General features: G+C 33.6%; 1 protein-coding gene across 1 annotated transcript; it reads right to left on the reverse strand.

Annotated features, from left to right (window-relative positions):
* Positions 1 to 14,599: 14,599 nt before the first annotated feature.
* Positions 14,600 to 22,933, reverse strand: LOC141673241 (zinc finger CCCH domain-containing protein 44-like). The gene is made up of 12 exons (XM_074479971.1): positions 22,823 to 22,933; positions 20,894 to 21,062; positions 20,631 to 20,710; positions 19,890 to 20,077; positions 18,548 to 18,956; positions 18,325 to 18,452; positions 18,088 to 18,147; positions 17,942 to 17,992; positions 17,720 to 17,780; positions 16,712 to 16,774; positions 15,123 to 16,619; positions 14,600 to 15,002 (listed from the first exon to the last, which is right to left on the reverse strand). The coding sequence occupies exons 2-12, from the start codon at positions 21,034 to 21,036 to the stop codon at positions 14,971 to 14,973; spliced, it is 2,712 nt and encodes a 903-aa protein (XP_074336072.1). The 5' UTR covers positions 21,037 to 21,062; positions 22,823 to 22,933; the 3' UTR covers positions 14,600 to 14,970.
* Between the last annotated feature and the right edge of the window lie 94 nt (positions 22,934 to 23,027).

Here is a 23,027-nt window from a genome sequence, read left to right on the forward strand (position 1 = left end):
GAAAATGATTTTGGCTATGATACGGGAGAAGTGGCCTCTTGGGCGTTACACTTATACCGATATCGAAGAACGTCACCCGGGTTGGTTGAATGCAAGAGTCGAGGAGTTTTAAGTAAGTTAATTTTTTTTGTAATTGTCATTTATTTCTTCATTTTATGATGCATTTATCCTCATTTTCTTTTTTTTTGCAATTTTAGAAATATTATAGGCATCTTAAGGGGCAAAGCCGTTCAAAGGCCCGAAAAATTATGGAAGATCACATTAAAGTGACGATAAAAAGGACTTTGAACGAGCTTAAGAAGAGGGTGGAGCGAAAAGCAAGGGAGGAGGGCGTGAGCAAGTTGTCTTTGAAGCCGCCTTATTGGTCCGTTCCTTTTTGGAAGGACCTTTTGGAGTAATTGGAGAAGAACGAAGGACACTTGCACCGGTCATCGGTTGGATCCACCAACCGACAACAAGTTGAAAAATTGCATATTGCCGGTGCAAGGTCATTCAATAAAGGTTGGGAGGTAGTATTATTATATTCCATCACATACGCATACATACGCGTTCACCATATTTCATATAATCAACTAATTATTAGGATGTGCTAATATAAGTTGTTTAATATTTTGAAAGTTAGTGACGAACAAGAACAAGAAAAAGCCGACGAGACTCGAGGTGTGGGATAAATGTCAGAGGAAAGTTGGATCCGATCCGGAAAATCCTGTCTACACTACACCGGCCACCATGCGTATTGCGGTAATTTTTATGTCGTTTTATGACCATTTTATGTGATTTTAAATGCATCTTTAATAAGTGAATTTATATGTATTTTCATGTGATTTTAAATGTATTTTTATGTTTTTTTATATGCATTTTTATGTGATTTTAAATGCATATTTAATAAGTGAATTTCTATGTATTTTCATGTGATCTTATATGCTTTTTTATGTGATTTTAAATGCATCTTTGATATGTGATTTTATATGTATTTAATGTGATTTTAAATGCATTTTTATGTTATTTTATATGCATTTTTATGTGATTTTAAATGCACCTTTAATATGTGATTTTATATGTATTTTAATGTGATTTTAAATGCATTTTAATGTGATTTTATATGCATATTTAATATGTGATTTTCTAAGTATTTTCATGTGATTTTATATGCATTTTTATGTGATTTTTAATGAGGGTTAATATGTGATTTTATATGTATTTATGTGATTTTAAATGCATTTTTATGTGATTTTATATGCATTTTTATGTGATTTTAAATGCATCCTTAATATGTGATTTTATATGTATTTATGTGATTTTAAATGCATTTTTATATGTGATTTTATATGTATTTTTATTTGATTTTAAATGCATCGTTAATTATTTTAAATGAACTTGTAGGAACGATATGCCGCCATTCTCGAGCGCTTGCCCGTGGAGGTTACACAAACGGGTGATCGGGATGAGCCGTGGGATTGGTGGATGGAAGCGTTGGAGGTCTCCCAAGGTACAAAGCCGAAAAAGAATTATGTGGTGGGGTTCCCCAACGCTCGGGCCACCGATCTCTTGCCTACACTTGCTATCCGATACCGAGATTCCACACGGAATGAAGCCGGCTCATCCTCATCCGCTCCGAGACAACGTGAAGCCATCCTCGACAATTATATCTTGCCATCGTGAGGAATGTGCTTATAGAGATCCGTGCTAATCCAAATCGGTTTGCTCGCCAACTTTCCGATGCGGAAATAGCTACATTCGCACGTACCGCTCTCGAGGCCTCAAATCCATCCTCCGATCCTAGCCAAAGGTTACAATGGAATAACCTTATCGGTGGCGAGATCATGCATATCGTGGGCTCCTTGATTGAAGATATCGTCCAAAAGATGGAAGCTCGTGTTGCGGAGGTATAATTTTTGACCTTCATGTTTATTTATTGTTTTCATTCACATGTAAATTTTGTTTCTTCTTTTTAACTAGTTTAATTAAACTTATATATCTAGGAAAACAATCGGCGTGCTATGGAAGTCGATAAGGATTACACGTCCGAGGATGAGACCTCCGATGATGAGGACTTTGATGATGGCGGCGGTGATGGCGGCGATGATGGCGGCGGTGATGGCGGTGGATCGTCCGATATTGATTTGTCGGATTAGTTTATATTGATCGGTTTTAAGACTATTGTAATTTGATGGTTATGGGATGTAATATAATACGTTGTGATGGTTTAATAATTTGTCGGTTATTTAGGATTGCTTATAATGATGTAATGATACGGTTTAATCCTCCGGTTATCAAAGTTTCTGAATTTTTGCGTTGGATTTAATTACTATGGTTTACTTATGAAATTTACTAGTTTTTGCGAATGATTTTGAGTAGTATAGTTTAATGATTATCATTGTTGTTTGTTTTGGTTGTTTGGTTGTTTGGTTGTGATTTGATTGGATTTGTGTATTGATTTGGTTTGCTATCCAGGGGCTGCAGAAAAACCTGCAATTTTTTTTAAATTCAGACCTTAAAACCGACCGATAATAGGCATAACCGACCACTTTTGACCATTACAAAACCCAGAAAACTGACCGTCAGGTGACATAACCGACCACCATCTTCATAAAACCGACCGTCTTCTTTAGAGGGTGGTCGATTTTAGGAAGGTCGGTTATGACATTTAGGTTAGCTTCTGAAATAAAACCGACCGATGTGCACACTTTGACCACGGTCGGTTTATGAGTTCCAGTCAACATTTTAAAAATAGACATAACCGACCACCTACGGTCGGTTATGACTCAGTGACGTGGCGACAAGTGTGCACACATGGCGACACGTGTGCACACGTGTTACCACGTGTACACAGTGACCCCACATTTTAGTAAAATGCCCAGGCACTTAACCGACCATTGTGTTGGTCGGTTATGAGGTTTAAACCCGACCAAAAGTCATAACCGACCAGGCTAAAACCGATCACGTCCTATGGTCGGTTATGACCCTTTTAACTGACCGTTTTGCCTCTTAACCGACCGTTTTTGACGGTCGGTTTTGTCCTGTTTTCTTGTAGTGTAAATGGTAACTTTCCTAGTAATAATATGGGACCTCGCGTGCATTCATATGTACCCACGAATTATATTTAAACACGTGTCATGCCACGTCACTTTGTAACTATTTTGGTACCAATTTTGGGTTACGTAGCATTACTCTTTCCAAAAATTGTAATCTTAAAGATATTCTCGTGATAGGAGGAGTAAAGATATTCAACCCAATTTACTGCATGTAATGGTTGCTCATTTGAAATATTAATAAAATTCTACATTTGTGCCAGAAAAAAGAGTATATGTTTGTTCATGTGATACAAGAACATATATTCCTTTTTTTGAAAAAGCAGCACTCTTTCAAAATATTATTAAGTTTAAATCTACATTTAAATTTTTATCAAAGTTGATTTTGCAAATATATTTAAAAGGGTAGTTTCAAAAATCATTTAGTAAATTATATTATAAGTTTAAATGAACAAATAATTTGATTTTTTTTATAAATAAAATACTACTTTAAATAAGAGGAAGTAGGAGACTAAAAATACTTAATTTAAATTAAAATTATAAAAATTATACATCATTAATACCTATGCCATTTCTTTTGTCAAGATAAACTAAAATAATTAAACTCTAATGATTAGATAAAATAAACCATGTTATCCTCTGGAATCTAGTAAATCAAGAAAGATTTTTATTACAAATTTATCCTATTTACTGTTGTAACTTGGAAAAGGTTTGTTGTACTACAAGAAAACAAGGTAAAACCGACCGGACATAACCGACCGACGTCGATCTGGTCACCTTAAAACCGACTGACGTCAGTGGTCGGTTATATGCCAACTAAACGACACCATATCGATGACGTGGCACACATAAAACCGACCGTCCACTGGTGCTCGGTTTTATTGAAAAAACGACACCGTTTTGCTGATGTGTCACTTTTAAAACCGACCACCTACATGTGGTCGGTTATATCCACAAATTCTGCAGGTTAAAACCGACCATATATGGTGGTCGGTTTTGTATAATAATAAAAAATTAATTTAAAGTACAAAAAAAGTACCCGTTATAGAGAAAACGGTGTCGTTTTATTCTTCTGACTAAAACCGACCGCTGACGGTCGGTTTTAACCTATTTTTTTTAATTTTTTTGTTATATCCCTCATTTCTTGATTTTGGCCAAAAAATTAAAAAAACAGAGGATTGAAGTGGAGGAGTTTCAGAAAATTGTAAGTTATTTCCATATTTTATAATAATGTGTGTGTGTGTTTATGTTGATGGTGTATGTATTAAATGTTGTTGTATGTATTTAATATTTTTATTTTTTTATATAATGTTTGTAGTGAGAATTAAATTGTGGTAGTAGATAATTTGTAAGTTAGTTTCATTTATTATAATTATAGTGTGTGTGTTTGTGTGTTTTATGAAATACATGAATAAATATGAGATTAATGATAAATTATTTGTTAAATATGCTTTTTTTTTTATTTTAAAAAATATTATTGTAGATGGAAACCATTAATCGAAGTTGGATTGGTAATCAATTACAAAGCGATAAAATTTCATCGACCCCGTGATATAGAATTGGTGTAGAATTTTTTTTAACATTTGCTAGCGAAAATGGAACGGAAGATGGTACAATGAAGTGTCCGTGTAAACATTGTAAGAATTTGAATTGGTTAAAGATTGATGATGTTAGATTTCATTTGCTCGCTAAAGGGATGCTTGAGGGTTATACCGTGTGGACGTCGCACGGTAAAAAAATAGGAAGAAAACGTAGTCGAACATCACATCACCGTTATTGTGTTCGGGAACCTTCGAGAGTAGAAGAACCGGTAGATTTGAATGCGATGTTACATGATTTAGCCGGTGAAAATTATCAATTTTATGAAACTACGGATACGGGAACTATGAATGTAGAAGAAGCTCCAAATGATAGTGCTAAAAAATTGTACGAGGTTATTGTTGAAAATGGAGCACCTATTTATCCCGACAATACAAAGTACACAAGATTAAGCTTTACCACCAAATTATTGGAATTCAAAAATAACTTGCATTGTAGTAATAAAGCTTTTGATAGTTTGCTTAAACATCTTACGGATGTGTTACCAAAAAAATATACATTACCCGAAAGTTATTATGTAACGAAAAAAATTATGAAGGATTTGAGGGTTGAATATGAAAAAATTGATTTATGTGAGAATGATTGTATGTTATTTTATGGAGATGATAAGGATAAAGTTGTGTGTGATATATGTGGTGAAGATCGTTATCGGGATGTTTCTAGGAAATATGGTAAAAAAATAGCAAAAAAAATCTTAAGACACTATCCTTAATCCCTCGATTACAACGCTTATATATGTCGGGACATACATCCGATCACATGAGATGATACAAAAATAGAGATGTGAAAGATGGAGAAATAAGTCATCCCGCGGATGGAGAAGAGTGGAAAAATTTTGACCGTCGGTATCTTTCATTTGCTCAAGAGATTCGTAACATAAGGCTCGGTCTTGCGACCGATGGTTTCAACCCTTTTGGCCCTACCGGGAAAAAACATATAGTGTGTGGCCCGTGGTGATAGTTGTCTACAATCTTCCACCATATGTTCATGACCGATATAGTTCCGGGTCCAAATAGTATTGGAAAAGATATTAACGTTTGTCTAAGGCCTCTCATCGATGAATTGAAGATATTTATGGAATACCGGGGTGAAGACATACGACCAATCTTTGAAACAAAATTTTATAATGAGAGCGGCTATTATGTGGACAATTAGTGACTATCCCGCTATGAGTATGATAAGTGGGTGGTCGGGCAAAGGAAAGATGGGATGTCAAGTGTGTCTTGGAAGCGTGCAAGGGTTTCAATTAAAATATTATGGAAAATGTAGTTTCTATGGCACGAATCGAATATTCCTTGAATCAAATGATCCACTCCGTTAAAAAAGTAATTTGTTTGATAATGAAGAAAGAAGATTGTTTCGTGGTCGTTTGTCCGGTGAGGGTGTTAAGGAATTGCTTGATGGTTTAGTTTTTCCACCACCCGGAAAGACTAATTCGAAGGCAAGGAGTGTCGGATACGGGGAAGAGTATCATTGGACTCATGTCCCAATCTTTTACGAACTCCCTTATTGGTCATCACATAGTTTACGATATTCAATTGACATCATGCATACGGAAAAAAATGTTTTTGAAAACATTTTTTTAACTATTGTTTTAATGCTAAGTTTTTATGCGTTTTCGTCCGGTTAGGGCAAAAAAAATCATAATATTTGACCGTAATATTTCCCAGAAAACCGACCGTCTCCTTGACTAAAATCGACCACCTTCTTGATAAAACTGACCGTCTCCTTAAAGGGGTGGTCGGTTTTAAGGTGGTCGGTTATAAGAATTAAATTGGCTTCTGAAATAAAACCGACCACTTTTCACATTTGACCTCGGTCGGTTTTAGCAGTCTTGGTCAAAGTACATTTTTAATACTTATTTTCAACGATCGAACCGTACGGATGTTAATTTCATGTCAAAATATGCTTATGCACAAAAAATAGCACTTTTGAACGAGTACCATTACATTTTTATAAGTAAATTAACAAATTTAATTAAAAATTAAAAAAAATGAATTCAATCTGAAAAGTATAATTTTAAAAGGTATATTTAATGATCCAACCGTACGGATGTTAAATTCATGTCAAAATATGCTTATGCACAAAAAAATAGCACATTTTAACGAGTACCTTTAAGTTTTTATAAGTAAATTAGCAAATTTAATTAAAAATTAAAAAATGAAAAATATAAAATACACATGATCGAACCGTATGGATGGACTAACGCGGTGAAAATGAACAAATGTACCAAAAATTAGGCTATTTGAAAAATAGTATAATCAAAATCATATGGAATATAATTATTTCAGTAAGTATGTCGGCATTCTGTAGACAGAATAAGTTGAACATATCATTCGATACTATAAGTATAATTTTAAAATTTATTTTTAACCATCGAACCGTACGGATGTTAACTTCATGTAAAAATATATTAATGCACAAAAAATTAGCACATTTGAACGATCACAAATACGTTTATATAAGAAAATTAGCAATTTTGATTAAAAAAGTGAAATAATTAAAAAAATATAAATTATAAAATACACATGATCGAACCGTACGGATGAACCGACACGATAAAAACGAGAAAATGTACCAAAAATTAAGCTAATTAAATAATAATAATCATATTTTTATAAGATTTTTTTTAAATTTAGGGGTTTTTAACCCCTAAACCCTAAACCCTAAAATTAAAAAAATTAAAAAATTAAATACTATAAAACCGACCACTTTGGGTCATAACCGACCACCTAAAAAAATGCGGGTTTTTTTGTGAATAATTAAAAACCCCGCCTTGAGCAAAACGACACCGTTTTGCATGCTGCACAGGGTTCAAGGTTAAAACCGACCGACCTGGTGGTCGGTTTTAAGTGCCAGACGGTCGTTTTTAAGTCTGTTATAAATAAAAAACGGTTCACTTTTCTTTTCTCTATTTCTTTCTCTATCTCTCTATTTTCTCTCTATATCTCTCTTACACTCAAAACTTCACTAAATTACTTCGATTCAATGGCGTATTCACGAAGGAGCCCCAACTCATCACTCATTGCCTCCGGTTTCACTCTCGATGTAAGATTTTCTTATGATTAAGATATTTTTTTACTCGATTGCATATATGTGTGTATGTGTATGTATTTTTTGTGTTTATATATATGATTCAAAGTTAATTATATGTTTTTTGTGTTTGTTAAAGTATTATTCTCACATAAATTGATGTGTTTCACTTCAAATCAAACTTCATTGATTTTTCAGTTTTTATGTAAAGTTTTGCATGTTAAACATTCATCGGTTATGTCAATTTGTTTAATATAGGTTAAAGGCATAATTTTTGGGTGTTTCGTCGGTTTGTTTACTCTTTTTAGAAGTATAAATGTATTTTTAGGGGTTTGCTCTCGTTAACACATAAAAGTACTCGAAATGGATAATTCTCACTTAAATTGAGGTTCATATGATTTTTTAGTTTTCATGTAAAAGATTCGTCGGTTTTGTCAATTTGTTGAATATATGTATAAGTATAAATTTTAGGGTTTTTATCGGTTTGTTTACGTTTAGGCAGAAGTATAAATGTATTTTTAGGGTTAATTTGTAGGGGTTTGCTCTTGTAAACATGATCCGTACTTGAAAATGGATAAATATTGCACTTTATATGTGAGTTAGGAACTTTAATTTATTGTATATATAGATTAAGTTGATTTAATGGTTTAATTTGCGTAATGAACTAATACTCTAATTAGTTGTGTTTATTTTTATCGTTAATTTGTGAAATGGATACGTTTATATGCATTTTATGTGATTTTAAATGCTTTTTTATGTAATGTGATTTACTAATGCAATTCATTTCATCGATTTGTTTGTTTTCATATTGGCTAATATATTTTTATTATTTATTTTAGGATCTTTTTCCTTGGATGTTGACATTGGTTATGATAAGTCTTGTGGTGTTGGCGATGGCAAGAAAAGGGAAGGGCAAAGAGAAGGAGCCGGAAAAAGATAAGGGGAAGGCAAAGGCCAAAGTCGCGAGTAAGAAGGGCAAGGGCAAGGGTGCAAAGGGAAAATGAGGGAATTTGCATTTGCAGGATGAGCCGACGGATTCGGATTCAGACCCGAATGATCCGACTTGGCACATGACAAATGCGGAGGAGCGAGAATGGCGAGGAAGGCGACCTCGATCACATTCGAGTGGCATATATGGAGAGAAGCCGCCATTGAAGCCATATCGCATTGATATCTCTGATGGACAGTAAGTTAAAAAGTTTTTAAATTGCATTATTCCTATATGTTTATATTTTTGGTTCTGTTCAATATTGTTATGTGAATTGTTAATGTTTATTATTTTCTTTTATTTAAATATAGTATTGAAGATGATACAGCTAAGAAAACGATTTTGGCTATGATTCGGGAGAAGTGGCCTCTTGGGCGTTACACTTATACCGATATCGAAGAACGTCACCCGGGTTGGTTGAATGCAAGAGTCGAGGAGTTTTAAGTAAGTTATTTTTTTTTTGTAATTGTCATTTATTTCTTGATTTTATGATGCATTTATCCTCATTTTCTTTTTTTTGTAATTTTAGAAATATTATAGGCATCTTAAGGGGCAAAGCCGTTCAAAGGCCCGAAAAATTATGGAAGATCACATTAAAGTGACGATAAAAAGGACTTTGAACGAGCTTAAGAAGAGGGTGGAGCGAAAAGCAAGGGAGGAGGGCGTGAGCAAGTTGTCTTTGAAGCCGCCTTATTGGTCCGTTCCTTTTTGGAAGGACCTTTCGGAGTAATTGGAGAAGAACGAAGGACACTTGCACCGGTCATCGGTTGGATCCATCAACCGACAACAAGTTGAAAGATTGCATACTGCCGGTGCAAGGTCATTCAATAAAGGTTGGGAGGTAGTATTATTATATTCCATCACATACGCATACATACGCGTTCACCATATTTCATATAATCAACTAATTATTAGGATGTGCTAATATAAGTTGTTTAATATTTTGAAAGTTAATGATGAACAAGAACAAGAAAAAGCCGACGAGACTCGAGGTGTGGGATAAATGTCATAGGAAAGTTGGATCCGATCCGGAAAATCTTGTCTACACTACACCGGCCACCATGCGTATTGCGGTAATTTTTATGTCCTTTTATGACCATTTTATGTGATTTTAAATGCATCTTTAATAAGTGAATTTATATGTATTTTCATGTGATTTTAAATGCATTTTTATGTTTTTTTATATGCATTTTTATGTGATTTTAAATACATATTTAATAAGTGAATTTCTATGTATTTTCATGTGATTTTATATGCTTTTTTATGTGATTTTAAATGCATCGTTGATATGTGATTTTATATGTATTTAATGTGATTTTAAATGCATTTTTATGTGATTTTATATGCATTTTTATGTGATTTTAAATGCATCTTTAATATGTGATTTTATATGTATTTTAATGTGATTTTAAATGCATTTTAATGTGGTTTTATATGCATATTTAATATGTGATTTTCTAAGTATTTTCATGTGATTTTATATGCATTTTCATGTGATTTTATATGCATTTTTATGCGATTTTAAATGCATCCTTAATATGTGATTTTATATGTATTTATGTGATTTTAAATGCATTTTTATATGTGATTTTATATGTATTTTTATTTGATTTTAAATGCATCGTTAATTATTTTAAATGAACTTGTAGTAACGATATGCCGCCATTCTCGAGCGCATGCCCGTGGAGGTTACACAAACGGGTGATCGGGATGAGCCGTGGGATTGGTGGATGGAAGCGTTGGAGGTCCCCCAAGGTACAAAGCCGAAAAAGAATTATGTGGTGGGGTTCCCCAACGCTCGGGCCACCGATCTCTTGCCTACACTTGCTACCCGGTACCGAGATTCCACACGGAATGAAGCCGGCTCATCCTCATCCGCTCCGAGACAACGTGAAGCCATCCTCGACAATTATATCTTGCCATCGTGAGGAATGTGCTTACAGAGATCCGTGCTAATCCAAATCGGTTTGCTCGCTAACTTTCCGATGCGGAAATAGCTACATTCGCACGTACCACTCTCGAGGCCTCAAATCCATCCTCCGATCCTAGCCAAAGGTTACAATGGAATAACCTTATCGGTGGCGAGATCATGCATATCGTGGGCTCCTTGATTGAAGATATCGTCCAAAAGATGGAAGCTCGTGTTGCGGAGGTATAATTTTTGACCTTCATGTTTATTTATTGTTTTCATTCACATGTAAATTTTGTTTCTTCTTTTTAACTAGTTTAATTAAACTTATATATCTAGGAAAATAATCGGCGTGCTATGGAAGTCGATAAGGATTACACGTCCGAGGATGAGACCTCCGATGATGAGGACTTTGATGATGGCGGCGGTGATGGCGGTGGATCGTCCGATATTGATTTGTCGGATTAGTTTATATTGATCCGTTTTAAGACTATTGTAATTTGATGGTTATGGGATGTAATATAATACGTTGTGATGGTTTGATAATTTGTCGGTTATTTAGGATTACTTATAATGATGTAATGATACGGTTTAATCCTCCGGTTATCGGAGTTTGTGAATATTTGCGTTGGATTTAATTACTATGGTTTAATTATGAAATTTACTAGTTTTTGCGAATGATTTTGAGTAGTATAGTTTAATGATTATCATTGTTGTTTGTTTTGGTTGTTTGGTTGTGATTGGATTGGATTTGTGTATTGATTTGGTTTGGTATCCAGGGGCTGCAGAGAAACCTGCAATTTTTTTTAAAATCAGACCTTAAAACCGACCGATAATAGGCATAACCGACCATTTTTGACCATTACAAAACACAGAAAACCGACCGTCAGGTGACATAACCGACCACCTTCTTCATAAAACTGACCGTCTTCTTTAGAGGGTGGTCGGTTTTAGGAAGGTCGGTTATGACATTTAGGTTAGCTTCTGAAATAAAACCGACCGATGTGCACACTTTGACCACGGTCGGTTATGAGTTCCAGTCAATATTTTAAAAATAGACATAACCGACCACCTGCGGTCGGTTATGACTCAGTGACGTGGCGACACCTGTGCACACCTGTTACCAAGTGTACACAGACCCCACATTTTAGTAAAATTTCCAGGCACTTAACCGACCATTGTGTTGGTCGGTTATAAGGCTTAAACCCGACCAAAAGTCATAACCGACCAGGCTAAAACTGACCACGTCCTATGGTCGGTTATGACCCTTTTAACCGACCGTTTTGCATCTTAACCGACCATTTTTGACGGTCGGTTTTGTCCTGTTTTCTTGTAGTGTAAATGGTAACTTTCCTAGTAATAATATGGGACCCCGCGTGCATTAATATGTACCCACGAATTATATTTAAACACGTGTCATGCCACGTCACTTTGTAACTATTTTGGTACCAATTTTGGGTTACGTAGCATTACTCTTTCCAAAATTGTAATCTTAAAGATATTCTCGTGATAGGAGGAGTAAAGATATTCAACCCAATTTACTGCGTGTAATGGTTGCTCATTTGAAATATTAATAAAATTCTACATTTGTGCCAGAAAAAAGAGTATATGTTTGTTCATGTGATACAAGAAGATATATTCCTTTTTTTGAAAAAGCCGCACTCTTTCAAAATATTATTTAGTTTAAATCTACTTTTAAATTTTTATCAAAGTTGATTTTGCAAATATATTTAAAAGGGTAGTTTCAAAAATCATTTAATAAATTATATTATAAGTTTAAATGAACAAATAATTTGATTTTTTTATAAATAAAATACTACTTTAAAATAGAGGAAGTAGGAGACTAAAAATACTGAATATAAATTAAAATTATAAAAGTTATACATCATTAATACGTATGCCATTTCTTTTATCAAGATAAACTAAAATAATTAAACTCTAGTGATTAGATAAAATAAACCTTGTTATCCTCTAGAATCTAGTAAAACAGGAAAGATTTTTATTACAAATTTATTCTATTTACTATTGTAACTTGGAAAAGGTTTGACCATAAGTTATATTGAAAAGATATGTCCTAATCTACGTAGGAAAAGGTTTTAATTCTCATTATATAAGCAAACCTAGGACACTCGATCACATCACAAAAAACACAAATATTGGCTAAGAAAGCTAGTTTAAGATCAGCTACAAAAAATCTAGCAACAAGTTATTTTAATGTCAAAAAAACTCGAAAACGCGCAGTTCTTCCCTTGCCATCGAAGCAAGTTGCTACCAAGATCGAAGGTGTTCGGATGTTAAGGTCCATGTGGGTTGCTGAAATCAAACACCCGAACTAGAAGAATGTTCGAATATGGCTTGGTAGTTAGGCAACTCAGGAAGAAGCTGCCAAGGTTTATCAGTCGAAAAAGATGGAACAGGAAGAAATTAACGTCCAGGCTATTGCTAAAGACAAGAAGTCAGTTGATGATCAAGTGATGGAGTCTGATGCAAAATCTTTGTCTGATGATCGTGATGTTGCGATGAACGGCATTGATAGTGGTGATCAGGCAATGGAAGACGTTGTTATCGATGACCAGGCTAAGATTGAAGGTGTTAGATTGAGAAAGGGTAAGTGGGTTGCTGAAATCAAACACCCTAAGAAGAAGAATGTTCGAATATGGCTTGGGAGTCATGCAACTCAGGAAGAAGCTTCTAAAGTTTATCAGGCAAAAAAGATGGAACTCGAAAAACTCAAACTCTAGGCTATTGCACGAAAAGAACAGTTAGGGTAATGTTCGAATATGGCTTGGGTGAATTTAGCTGGATTGATGATCTCAGTATTTGAAAATTTATTAATTTTCGGAAACACAAAAACAAATCATGGAAGTTTGTAGAATCACGTGTAATGCAGAACTGGCTAAAATAAAGGTAATACCATAGAGAAAGTTTAGCTATGTATTCGTCGTTTGTAGCTTACTGGCACTGACTGTGAGCAACATAAGTAACAATAACATATTTTGTTATTGTTATAATCAGATATGTTATAATCGTCTTGGAATTTCACCATTACTAGTTAACCACATGCCTTCATGTTTGATTCTATAGCAATGCAACTAAAATTGTTCTTTCATTTTTCACTGAAACTTGTACCAGTAAATCATATTCATCAACCCAGACTTGCACTAAAATTTTGGTAAAAAAACGCGTTCAAATTGTGATAGCAATGATTCCTCTGAACTATAGTGAGGAAACTATCATTGTTCATTTTACAATGGAATGGACGGGGTAAGCCTGCTTTTTAATCTTTCAACATTTCAATAACAGTAGTACACAATATTCGTTATACATGTGCTTTTTATTGTTTAATGTTCTGTTCCGGAAAGAAGGTAAACCGTAACATTCTTTCTAAATGAAAGGATTACAGGATTTGATTTCCCTTCCTATTATAACTTACACATATTAATACTTATTAATAACTGTTTACATTGAGAAAGGGGTACATGGTTACCTTTTTAGGGTGAACAGCTTGATAATCTTGATAATGGTTGAATGCCTTGCAATGGCGAAAACGTTATTTGTGATTTTAAGTGTTTGCTTGATCTCATCTGCAATTTAAGCGCGTTTAAGCTTATTAGGTTCTTACTAAAACATATATGAGAGGAGAAGAATCAGGCCACTCCTTTGTTTGTGAATATGTCTTGCCTTCCTTTAGTCTGCTTATCAAGAATTTCTCAGTATAAGTGCAACAGTGTGGTAATCTCTTTGGGGATTGGTTGATATTTCAGGTAACTGAATCATCAAGTGATGCCTGAGCTTTATAAAGGTGATTTGTTTAGTTTTCATGGACTATTCAGCTCCATTTTTTTCTGCTGAATTATCATGAATGTGTTTATGCATTATCAAAAGAAATTTATCTATTTTTAACATAAAAAAGGAAAGATAAGCAAGGAGAAGGAAAAGAATTGGAAAAAAGAATTAAAACAGTAAATTGCAAAGCAGATGAAGAAATAGGAGAAATGGCACCCAGGACAACATAGTATTATTAGCATGAGTGCGTGACCTCATAGCTTATAGCAAGCGTTTAATTTTTCACATAATGTCAGAAAGTTGCCACTCACCCCAGTACTCATGATATGGTAATGCATACTTTATGCAATGATATAATATTAGAAGACAGTTGAAGACCAAAAAAATTGATAGAGTTTAAATCTTCATGTTTGTGCAGTATGATTGGTGTCGATCTAAATTCATTATCAAAACTCCCGGGTGCTTCTATGTGAGATCCCAGCTTTCTGTTGTGCTTTGCTTAATTAGATGACCGCAATAGATAATAGTTTTAAGGAAATGGAAATTTTTGAACTACATGATTGAAAGTCTGAAATGCAAGAGCAAGTTGATTTACTTCCAGGAAGTGTTCTGCATGACAACAGCTATTTGTTTGCAGCAGGTTTCTGAGTTCCCCCTGACAAAGTGAAACATGCATTAAAGAAGAACTATTAAAATTCAGGGGACAACAGCATTTAGTAAAATAGTAAAAAACAAGTCGGGGTAATTTATAAAGATTTATTTCAGAATTCCTCACCATTGTTTGTTCCTATCGTAGGTGATGCCAAAACTTGCTGGGCCTCCATTGCATCAACTTCTTCCCAGAGATTTAATTTTATTTCATCAGGAAAGGTGGTAAACTCATTTGGTTCAGTAGAAAGCTGGAAAGTGGATTCATAAGATGCAGAATGGGTTTCAAAGTAATGAGCAAGTTTGTTGTCCAAAGAAGTAGCTGTAGTAACAAGATCACACAGCCCTTCAGCTGGTTTGACTGAGGATACTGAACTGGGATTGAAATCCCATTCATTGACCGTTATACTAGAGGTGCTGCTCCAGTTAGGGCCTGAATCATGATAAGTAATTAATGGCACGGATTGTTGGGATTTGTCAGCAAGTTCTTTCGGGTAACCAATGCTCGTCTTTGGAAAATCTGGAAAGCCTAAGTCCATATGAGCACTGCACAAGACAGACTCCATGTTTCCATTGGTTTCACCTCTGTGCTGTGAAGAACTGCGAACATCTGTTATATTTAATTTACCATGTTGGGCTGCTACATTCAAGAAATCCAGGGAGAGTACAGAGTTTAAATGCAAAGTACATGAAGAAGCTTCAGTAGGTGTGTTGTTCAATGTATCTTCGGAAGACTGAAGTGAAAGGCATTGATTGCTAGAGTGGTCGCCTAGAATTTGTCTGACAGGACTCTTACTAACTGTTAGTTCACTTGAAGTTCGATTTTCATAATAAGGACCATACTTGCATCGTTTGACATCTTGATTTAAATCATTACCGGAATATTTTTCATTCTCTCTCACAAAAAACACCGTTGAGGAGTCCTGTTCCTGTAAACAGCTTATAAGTGGTGTTTTGCACTTACTAACAACTGGGGTATTCCTAATAGAAGTCCAGGAGTTCGACCCATGGCTGCTTAAAGATTGACCTTTGCAACTAGATTGAATTCTCGCATTATCACCATGCCAGTGCACATCAATTTGCTTAGAGTATCTGCTGGCTCCAGTATTATAGGTGAACCTTAAATCAAACATGTCCAATTCACTATCAGAAGTTACTCCAACTTCTCGCAACTGGGATGAAGTATCACATGGAAACGATACAACTTCATGAAACTGATCCTTTAAGGCTTCAGTCAAAAGTATGGAGTTCTCTTGGTTATCACCTGCCCATATCCTCATATCAGGGGGAAAGTATCCAGTTGTACTCCACTTTTGCAGTTGCACCATAGAAAATGGTCCTTGAATTTTACCACTTGGATCTATGTAGTGCCAATGTTTATATACATCCGAAGTGTTCCTCACAGAGAAAACCGGAGTTGATAATTTTGAGCTCCCTACTGCTTCTTTATTCAAGCTTCTTAATTTCCATGCCTTTCTTCCCTCAATAAGTCTCTGCTGGATTTCAACAGCACCCTCTTCTTTTGTAGGAGATGATGGGGCATACATGTTTCTTTTTTCGGATGGAATCGCAAAATTAAATGCCCTTCTACCAGTATGGCCTACATCACCCTTAATATAGTAGACTGCAAAGTTTTAATATAGAACGGCTAAGAACACAATATCCAATGTATAAAACTGTATAAAATTATTTAGATTAGCATGGATTGCAATGAACCTTTGTTTTGGCTATCAAGTCGTTCAGCTTCTTCAAATTTATAACCAGAATCTATGTCTGGATCTAAATGTACATCAGTAATTTCACATAGTCTATGTTGCCCCTCTTGTGGTTCCACACATTCTCTGAGCGTGAAACTTGTCAAGGAAATTTAAATGAAATTAAACATAAATTTGCTAGAAAAAAATATTATAAAGAACTCTATTGAAAAGTTCTCAATTAGTGCTACTAATTAGGATTGAAGACACTAGTCATGATATAACTACAAAGAATGAGGACAGGTGAGTCTAAACTATGTCTTCCCTATATGTAAGACTCTTTGATTGAAGAACATAAGTTATATACCTTATAACTGAAAATGAGACCAAAAAGACTGTTATATACCTTGAACACAAACATGTGAGGGAAAGATAATAGCTATTGAACACAAGACAGATAAGTTGTCTTACAATTGCATGCTTAAAATGGTTTTACATATTTCTCTTGTTCATTTCATCTTTAATTTTGTCTCTGACATAAGGTCCACAATTGCCGCAACCGGATAGTCTACAAAATGAGTTATTATAAGTACAATACCCAAGCTAAACCTTTATCTCCCTCAGTTCATCTCAAAAAATTTATCAGACGGTACATCTTTCAGTCTCCTATTTATTTAACACAAGCTTTAACTTTTCTTTCCTTTTTATATATCACGTTAATACATATTATATATCACGTTAATACATACAAACAATTATAAACAATTCACAAGCAAGCACCATATCAATTTTTATGTGCAGATAGCCGTACGAGAAAACTAGTTTCAAAAATAATAAATGAGCTGTGCATCGCGTGTACACAAAATATTACTTTTCCCGGTAAATTCACGCATTGCGCGACACACTGTGCAAAAAAAAATGCACGTGTATAGCTCGTCCCCTTAAATAATATGTAGTCAATAATCATCAATTAAATGAAATTCATCCAAATAAAAATATACCAATTATCTAAAAGGATATTCTTTCTTACGTCCATTTTTACTTTCTTGATCATAGAGATGGTTAAGACGTCGTCTTTCTGCTTCCAAGCACTACAATGAAGAAATTTTTTATGTTAAAAAGTAGACGTAAGAACAAAAAGCAATAACAAGGATAAAATCAACAAAACATAAACGCTACAATACAAAATTATGAAAACTGTAATAGGAGTGCAAAATATTGAACATTAATTACAAATAAACCAAGAACTTACATTGATAGGCGTCACAGAATGGAGTGCTAGTGCTGTTTTTTGTATCTCACCCTACCACATAATATGTCATTTAAGATGGAAGATGAACAAACAAACAACATATTGTTTTACCAATATATATAAGATGCTTCAATATTGAAACTTACAACGGTGAATCTTTTAAGATGCCCACATTCTATGCTCTGCTTTAGGTGTCTGCATTCATCCTGTTAAATAATTTATTGAATTTTGGTATATGCTAAACAAATGTATAAAATATCTTGTCACAGTTGCAAAAATATCCACACTCCGGCTATAATCCTGATTATGAAAGTTAAAATATGCATGATTATTTTGCGAAAAGAAAACTGGAATGGCTCAATATAAATTATATATGCCTTCACCTCGGAGAGATCTCGATTAGAAATTGTATCGAGTGATACAACTTCTTTCTTGTCCAAATTTAACACTTCAAGCATGACATCTGTAGTCTTGACGCCAACTTTGTATGGTGTTGGAACTTTAATAGTACCTAATTAATGATATCCAGAATCTTATAAATCAATTTATTTATGTATCTACTAAATAAGAAGGTACAATTAAGTGTTACAAGAGTTACATGCATACCTACAACCTTGACGAGTCTGTATATGTCACCTTTATGCCCACCCCCCACTATTTTTATTCTTACCACGGAGCCAACTACATTTTCACGAAACATCTTATCCTCAATTAGATTCTCCATAAGGTTTCGCCGCAGATAAATCATATTAATATTATGTATATTAATTTCGGCATGATCATACAGATTAGTCTGTGGTACCACAGTGCTATCAAGAGTCACCCTTTGGATATTGTTGGTACCCATATATAAAAAAGGTACTTGTCCCTTGCCTATCACTGTACAAGATTCTTTCTGAAGATTCCTGGCTTGACAAAGCTCTGCAAAATTTAGTGAAAGATTTTCTTTCAAGTGCAACCAATATACTTTAAAAAGATACTCCCAGCAACTCTTGTCATCAAAATCCACATGAGCCTAAAAAAGATCCAGATGGGGAACACATGTAAGAGCATGACTAATATCTAACTACAAGTTAACAAATATGGATTTTCGAGAAATGGACTCTGAAATTATAATAAACCCGAAATTATAATAAACCCGAGTAATGGGAAGCTTAAAATTGAATGCCAATGCAATATCACTCTAATCAATAATTTTTTCATGATACAACACCAAAAGCATCTAAATTATGATCAATTGGCTTCTACATATATTCAATTTTATTTTTTCTAGGGTTATTATTCATTCAATTTCCCTTTTCTTAAAAAAAGGGCAGAAATGTACAATGAGAAATCCACAATAACTTTAGTAAATAGTTAATTTCTGGGGTTCATGACCCAAGCCGATGGCAAAGAGCGTTGGGAACCATTACAGTTAGGAGAGGTTAAGATCAACACTGATGCTGCTCTCTTTGAGGAGACTAATTCTTATAGTTTCTCGATGATTATTCGTGATCATTTAGGAGATCTGATTGAGGCGTATTCAAAATGTAAGGAAGGAAGATTAGATCCTGTTATGGAAGAAGCTATAGGTGTCCGAGAGGCCTTGAGTTGGGTGAAGGAAAAAGAGTATTCCGAGGTGGTTATAGCAACATATTGTCTTGCATTGATATAAGCGGTCAGATGCTCTTCTACTAATTTGTCGTACCTGGGCAGAGTAGTAAGTGAATGCAAGGATCTTCTCTCATTTCTAAAACAACGTAATGTAACGTTAAATTTTGTTAAGCATTCTGCGAACAAGGTTGCTCACTTTATAGCGAGAAACTCGAGTTCAATAGCTGAGCGTATCTGGAATAGAGCTGATGTTCATCCAGAATTTCTTCATGTATTGTTGGAAGACTTGAAATTTTAACGCATTTTATTTTTGGCAAAAAAAAAATAGTTAATTTCTGTTCTTGATAAACATTACCATTTCATTGTCCCCTTCCTCTTTTTTCTCGATTAACATGATTGTATGCATGCAAGTTGTACAAAATCCTTTATCTCCTCTCACAAGTAAGTAATCAGCATCGCTTGTGCATCCCTTGCATAATGAATAGGTACATGTGTAACACATATACTCAGCACGCTTGAAACAAACATTACATATGTGCCAACCTGAGTTTTAAAACACGGCCAAGTTAACATAAACAACTTGAATGATATATACAAAATATGTTAAATACAAACTTAAATAGTATACACACATTATGTGTACTTGCTACAATTTATTTATAATATATATTGTTATAAACAGCTCACAAGTAAAAGGTCGTCCAACAAAAGTAACATATCACCTAAAAGGACGATTGCATTAAAAAGAAAAACAAATGAGAGGGGGGAAGTCATTTTAGTGATGGGAGACCAGAATGTTAAGCATGAAACACCTGGGGTTATATAACGAGGGACAAATAAGAACTGCATAGATAAACACTGTGCCTAATAAATTACAACTATATACCCAATAGTGTTTTACTATAACCCAAGACATTACAAACAATTTCACAAGCTTTAAAAACCTTTCTTTGATCATAAGAGGCAAGATGATAAAATTCTAAATATATTGAGACACAATAGACATATAGAATCACCAAGACAAACATGTAATATTCTAAACAAATACATGATACATGCTCCATGATAGACATATAAATAATTTACAACAACTTACCACAAGTCCACGTAGCCTTGGCTTGAAGAAAAGACTCGTCTCGCTTAATACATGACAGATGATAAGCCTTGGGACAACCCCTGTACCACAAAAACATAATCCTCATTGATAAATTTTCATTTCACTTTTCTGTGGCCTAATTTTCTAATATTTTATATGTGTGTTGTGTAAGTAAATAAATAAATAATAATATGAAATCAGAAGATGATGATTATTAAACAAAATTAAAAAAACAGGCATAAAAGATGTATAAAAATGCTGACCGTTGATCACATAGAACAAGACTTCCACCATCTAAACAAATGAAACAAACAGCCTCCAAATATTCTTTGTTAGGCCGTTCACTACGTGGTGGTCTTCCTCTTTTCTGTGGATTTTCATCTCTGGTTGCCGAAATTCCAATCATCACAGAATTGTTCACTCTCTAAGTTTCTGAATTAAGTTTGTTTATAATTATTACTCAACTTTTTTCATACACTCCATAATATTTTTATTATTTATACATAAAATTAAAAAAAGGGAATAAAATATTCCAAATGAGAAAGGAAAAATTAAGTAGTTAGGTACCCACTAAAGTAATATATCATGCCTAGAACATCCTTCAAACAAAAAGTTACCTTTTTATGCGTGTCACGCTTAAACTTGGAAAACTAAAGAAATGAGGGCTCACAATTCCAGTGTTAATTATTTCATTCATCTTGAAATATAAATTTTATTTGAATTTTTTTTATTAGAAATTATCATTTTTATTAGTCTTAACAAAAATTAAATGGATATTAATTTCGAGTAGATGGAATATCAAGTAAGGCAAATCTAGTTTTCTCATCCAATGGGAGGTTTTTAATATATTATGTAGATTTTAGAAATGTTAATCTTTGATTACTAAAATCTTATACATGTATTTAGAATCTTTATTAAATTAATCTAAACTTTTTTTAAATCTTAATTATTAGAGCATATGTAAAAAAATATCATTAACTAAAAGTCCATGTGGCCTGTCATAATAATAATTATCGAGATTATATAAAAATATTATGGTACAAAATCATTAACTAAAATTTTAGTTAATTCTAAGATGTTAGACACATTTGTTGAACATTAAGAGACTCATCAATGAGCCAAATCATTAACTTTATAATAAAATCAAATAATAATAATATACTATTTTTAAAATATAGTCAACCATTATAGCCAACTCAACTGAAATATAATCTCTTACACTTTTAGTAAATTTTAGATAATTTAGATTTTATATTATTTAGCCAACGATTTAGCTCACAATCATTCAATATGCTTTTTGAAATTTTAATGGTCACATATATGGAAAGTAAGAGGAATTGAGAACAAAATATTAAGCTTGTAAGAGCTGGTGGAATGCACCTCAAAATATGCGGATTAAAATTTACTTTTTAGAATTGTAATTAATTAATCTCAAAAATATTATTGGGCATTTTGTAAACTAGCATTTACTTGCGATACCCACTATTATAATTCAAAAATGAGAACCTGATATACCAATTTTTATTATATACTTTGTTGCATTCAGTTTGTTTGAGTTAAGGGTGCAAGTCAATTTGTGTACATTCATACGCGATGGGAAACCACTTCAAATATTGTTGGTTAAAAGACTTAAATTACGACATTAAATCCATTTTTCGATATAATTTGTATACATCTAATAATTTTCTTCAAATCCACTATTTTATCAATATAAAATATTGAATTTCTCGAGTATATTTATATTATAATTATTATTTGATGATTTGTTTGGTTGAAATCATCGATTAAAGGTCATGGTGCCAAATAATCGACTCATTAACTTCATTCTCTCCTTGTAATCTCATCCATTTATTTTGATATATTTGTAAAGTATAGTGTAACATAATATGGAATAGAGATAACTATACCTCTAAACAAGATAAAAGACACCTAATGATATTAATATGAAGGAATTCAGAGAAATAAAATACCTCATAAACAAAGAGAATTAAAATATGGTATTAAAGTTGAAGTCTACGTAAGAGTTGCGGAAAGAAATTCAAAAACATGTACATGCCTCAATGACCGTAACTTAACAACGATTTCTAATCACCTACAATGGGATAAGGTTTTAAACTAGATCTAAAACGTGCGTAATCAATAATTTTTATGAAATAGGCAAAATAGATCTAAAAAGATGAGAATGATCTTACTGAAATAAGAGTTTATGGGTTCTTGAATGGAGATGGATGGACAAAAACAACACCACCACAGATCGGAGGTTAGACCCCTCTTTCCAACACCAATGATAACTCCAAAATTTTATCCCTTTTTGGGAGTCTTTTTTAGGCTTCTAATTAAGATTTTAAGGGTTGGTAAGGGTTGGTAATGGATTGTGATCATTGGAAGGTTCTAGAT

The sequence above is a fragment of the Apium graveolens genome, chromosome 7 (assembly GCF_009905375.1).
Source record: "Apium graveolens cultivar Ventura chromosome 7, ASM990537v1, whole genome shotgun sequence".
Classification (NCBI taxonomy): Eukaryota; Viridiplantae; Streptophyta; class Magnoliopsida; order Apiales; family Apiaceae; genus Apium; species Apium graveolens.

Excerpts from the sequence above, each read along its gene's own strand:
- LOC141673241 (XM_074479971.1), bottom strand. The coding sequence starts at position 21,036 with ATGATTGGAATTTCGGCAACCAGAGATGAAAATCCACAGAAAAGAGGA. Across the intron at positions 18,148-18,324 it reads CTAATCGAGATCTCTCCGAG|GATGAATGCAGACACCTAAA; the intron begins GTGAAGGCATAT and ends ATTATTTAACAG. Across the intron at positions 15,003-15,122 it reads TACGATAGGAACAAACAATG|GGGGAACTCAGAAACCTGCT; the intron begins GTGAGGAATTCT and ends TCACTTTGTCAG.